General features: G+C 40.3%; 1 protein-coding gene across 1 annotated transcript; it reads left to right on the top strand.

Moving 5' to 3' along the window:
• Window positions 1-1217, top strand: LOC142934222 (gonadotropin subunit beta-1-like). The gene is made up of 3 exons (XM_076078701.1): window positions 1-44; window positions 719-908; window positions 1011-1217. The coding sequence occupies exons 2-3, from the start codon at window positions 744-746 to the stop codon at window positions 1215-1217; spliced, it is 372 nt and encodes a 123-aa protein (XP_075934816.1). The 5' UTR covers window positions 1-44; window positions 719-743.
• Window positions 1218-4966: the final 3749 nt, after the last annotated feature.

The raw sequence follows: 4966 nt of genomic DNA, 5'->3' as shown, positions 1-4966 counted from the left end.
AGAAGAAACAAGACAAGGTTTGAAGCAACAACGAAGCTTTACAGGTACGCAAACTGATTAATACGTTTTAATATACTTTCCTTTTCTGTGAAAACAATGCTTTGAGCACCGCAAACACAATTACATTAGAATTGGTTTGGACGAATATAGCCTTGACAAATAAAAAGCAGATTTATGTAAATGGGAAGATATACTTCAGGTGAACCAATATAATATATATATATATATATATATACTGTATATATGTATCTATCTGTATATATCTGTATTTGTTTATTTCTGTATATATGTTTTTAGATATGTACTGTATATAGATGTGTACATGTGTATATATGTTTATATGAATATGTTTATGTACTGTATGTATATATATATATATATATATATATATGTGTTTGTATCTGTCTATATATGTGTATGTCTATGTACATATGTGTATATATGTATATATATACAGTATATATATACACAGACCGTTTTAAACAATGATTTCAAAAGCCTAGCTGCTCCGCATGGTGTTGTATATAAACCAGAGATGATTTCATTTTGTCCTTGTAATTGCAGAAATATTTCAAATAGATGCAAATTTTACGGCGACACATAAAGATTTCGGCCGTTAAGTCACAAGGTCTTGAAGGATTTGATCGCCAATCCTCACAGATCTTCTGACAGCGGTTTAAAGTATCTGATGCCAGAGCTGTTCCCCGTCTTGTGGCAGGCGTCTGCGCTGCACCCGGCAGAGGATGCAACTGGTATTCATGGCAGCGGTGCTGGCGCTGGCTAGGGCGGGGGTGGGGCAGAGCTGCAGCTCCAGCTGTCATCTGACCAACCGCCGCATCTCCGTGGAGAGCTGTGGCAGAACCGAGTCCATCCTCACCACCATGTGTGAAGGGCAGTGTTTCCGAAAGGTATGTCAATCTTCAAATACCCTGTGTTTAAGTTCCTTTTGTGTCGTCACCAATCACATACTCGTGGAATTTGTTGTGCTTAAACATTTACTGTCGTGACAGGACCCGGTCTACATCAGCCTTGCACGCCCGACTGACCAGGAAACGTGTAACGGGGACTGGTCCTATGAGGTGGTACACATTGACGGATGTCCGGAGGGTGTCACTTACCCTGTGGCCAGAAACTGCAAGTGCACCGTGTGTAACCGAGATGAAAACACGTACTGCGGGACTTTCCCCGGAGACGTGTCCAGCTGTCTGTCCTCTTAAAAGAAACCCATCGTCTGTCCTACATCTGCTTATCGTCTGTCGGACTTGGCGCTGAAATAAACAGGTGTCACTTTTCGGGGTTTTTTTTGTCTTCTTTTCACACGTTACATTATGTTTTAAATGTGTCCTTTTTTATATCTCAGCTGTCTTTAATCAAAATCACACATTTCAATCCGCTCCGCTCTGTAGCTGTTAACACCTCGAACAGTTTGCCAACACGGATGAAATGTCACGAGTCAGTGCAGAAGAAAATTGTCTGTAGATGAAGCAGCGAGATAGCGGAGTGCCTTTAAAGTCATAAAGGCCGATTGAGAGATTAAATGTCCCACCGACTGTTTATCTTCTCTGTCCTGACCACTGACCCCTGAAATTCAACAGTCCTGCGGTCCAAGTTTTCATGCTGAGGGTGGGAGTTTGTCCGATAAGAAAAAGAGCAGGCCTCACCTCTTTTTTTGACAGGTCGAAATGAAAATAAAGAGTTTGCAGTGTTTCCAAAAGCTCCACTAAAGGGCCTGCTGATCAGTGGCTCTCTTCATAAGGCGACACTAAATTTAGAAACAGCTTAGTATGCTAAATCTTATCCATTACTGCAACAGGCCCTTATGTGTGATGCTGCTGCCACTTTAGTTTTTTTGAGTTTGACATTTTGCAAAATATGTTTATTCGATTTGTAGCCTAATGTTGGATGAGAGGATCTATGCCACTCTTGTGTCCAAAGGCGAAGAATACAAGATTGGGAGCATTTCCATTGCCTCTCAACGGCTCTCAACATGGCGGCTTGCAGCTAACGGTGCTAACGTCGCAAACAGTGCAAACACTCTCACACCTCACTCTCAGGTAGACATTACTCCACTATAACTTCAGACAATAGTTGTTTGCTGCTATATTAATGCTATGAATCCCTTATATTGCACCTTTAAATATATAGCTACTGTCAGGTAATTGTTAGCTTAGCTTAGCATAAAGGCTTGAAACGGAGAAACAGCTGTAGTTTAGCACATAACCCCCTTACTCTTTGGTTTTTCTACACATTAAACAAACAAGATATAATATGTTTCTAAGTGAGCTTCAGAGGTACTGGTGGTTTAAAAAAAAACGTTTTAATCTGTTAGCCTTTTAGTCATGCTAGCTGTTTGCACCCGTTTCCAGTCTTTATGCTAAGCTAAGCTAATGACCTCCGAGCTGTAGGTTCACATTTAGGCAGATATGAGATTAGTATCAGCCAACAAGCGTATTTCCCTGAATTTCTTTAATACCCGTGTACTGTATTAAGTGTCTTTACACACCATATTATCTCCATACTAACAACTTTCCAGATATTTGCTGTTCGTCCCTCATGAGCAGTTCTTCCAACATACTGTCTGGTTGTCCCTGTGATACAGGTTAATGTTTAAGTTGCCTCAAACAACAGGACCTACTAGCAGCCTTTATTGTGTGCTTTGGCTTGAAGAAGTCCTAATACGAGCACTCAACAATGATATTAAATATTCTTTCACTTTGGACAAAAGTCAAACCACAGCAGTAAAACCAGCGCATGCTTTTGTTCTGCAGCAATGCTCCTTTTTGAAACTTGAGGAGTTTTCCATTAAAAATTCAGGAAACTAGAATCCAAAAAGGCAGAACTGATGAACATCTTTGCAGAGAAATGAGAAGAATGGTATGTCCGCTCTCTAACCCTGAAGCCCGCCGCAGACAGTAATACTTTCTATGATACAGTTTAGAAAAGGCTTGTTTTTAGCCAAAAGCGGGAGCAGCTTCTGAGTCCACGGCTTGTTAGAGTAACATTGTATTAATCCAGAGACATGGACAAACCTGAGGCCCCTGCTGATGACGGAGAACTCGTTCATTAACATGAAAAGCTGCTAATTACCTACAGTGTTGTGACTTGGCAAGTTACCAGTTTTATCCTAACGTGATCTGCTTCAGTGTGGACATGAGTGGGTTGAAGGAATCTCATTGAGAAAATGATCATATGATTTACTTCAGTGTTTTGCTGTTTGCTTTAGCAAGTGGTGACGTAGAGACGCTGTATATGGCTCTGATAGCAGCAGTGACCTGTCAATCACAAGGTAGCCCCGCCCTAAAGCATCCCCTGCTTTATGGTCTGTTTGACTGAAATGGACCATCATTTACTAAATGAACATCATGCTGTACTGAAGAAGACTTGAAACTAGAGATTGAGACCATAAACTCATGTTTACAATGTTTACTGAGGTAATAAATCAAGAGAGACGTAGAGTCATTTTCTCATAGACTTATATACAACCAGAGGAGTCGCCCCCTGGTGGACAGTAGAGAGAATGCAGCTTTAAGACACTTCCTCATCGGCTTCACTCGGCGGAACCGGATGTTGCTTCCTGTCATTGAGATATTATGAATTTAAGTCCCTAATACGGGTCATGCTTCAAAATCAGTACTGTAGTTACTGTTACTGCTCATTTTAATAATTCAACTTTCATTAGACATCATCAGGGTTATTCTTCCAACGTGTAGAAAGCTCCCTCCAGAACCACAGAAGACATTCTCCGATGTTTTAAGTACTCCTCATAACAAGTAAACTTAGTGTCCCTAAGATGTGGATAAAACACAGCCGTACAATGTTTAACATTTTTGCCTTGACGTCTAATCTGGAGTGATTTTGAATGTGTGCAACTGGAGAGAAACTCGTATTTAAAGGGTGTAGATATTTCTGCCTGCCAGTAGAGCAAGGGTCAAAGCCAAAGCGCTCTAACAAGTGAGCCAATCAATGGAATGATTAATGATAGAACATAAGGGAACAGAGTGATCGATGGCAGCAAGAGGCTGTAAAAGAAACAAGATGTGAGTAGATTACTGAGTATTTTCTTTACTTTAAGACAGCAGCGTACTGAGGCAAGTTCAGAAAATAAATGTATGCGAGAGAGAGAGCTGAAATATTTCGAAGACAGGCCAAGTTTTCAGATTGTTGTTTTGGAGGAGAAGCAGTTTGAGACTCGATGGAGCGATGACCCTGCACCCTGCAGGCGGAGCTGACCTAAGCCGCTTGTAAGAGGAGTACAAACTGGCATGTAGAGATGGACTGTGGCCCCAGGGTGTTGCTTTCTTAGCCTTTGCTATATCACTTTTTTATTTTTCACAAACACCCTGAGGTACACAGCCAGCATGAGGGAGTGCAGGATAGATGAAGCAGTACAGTTCCTCCCCAGAAACACTGGCAAATAATCGGCATGAGAAGAGCAGAAAACCTCCACCAGAGCCGAACGATTCCCCCAAAGACATCATTTCTACCACTTACAGCTTTGAAATTGAATTAATCGATTCCCAAACGCTGGAGCTATGAAGCTGGACATCGATCTTTCTGATCTCTGTTAGTTTCATAGTCACGGCTAGAAAAAGACGACAGGAGTCTCTCTTCTTAATCAACGCCAAGCTCTTTGACAGTAATGACCAGTGACTGTGAAGAACATCTGACGTGTGAAAACGTAAACTTTTAGTGCTAAATAGACAAAAACAGGACAATAAATTGGACAATTTTACGGCTGGAGGTAATGATTATATTTATTGTTTATTATTTGTTTGATTAAATAGTTTTTATCTAATTAAAAAACAAAAGTAAAGAAGATATTTTTTAAATGCTTTTTAGAAGTTCTCACAACCTAAAGTGAGATTTAAAGTGATGTCTTGTATAAACTTACCTTTACTAAGATTTAATATTGTACCCACATATCCATACTTCTCTTATATGATCCTTATCATTTATCCTGTTTATA

Source organism: Anarhichas minor, unplaced genomic scaffold (genome assembly GCF_050575085.1).
Source record: "Anarhichas minor isolate MPS153535 unplaced genomic scaffold, ASM5057508v1 ptg000067l, whole genome shotgun sequence".
Taxonomy (NCBI): Eukaryota; Metazoa; Chordata; class Actinopteri; order Perciformes; family Anarhichadidae; genus Anarhichas; species Anarhichas minor.
Note: the sequence above shows the minus strand (reverse complement) of the source record. Positions and strands in the feature narration are given on the sequence as shown.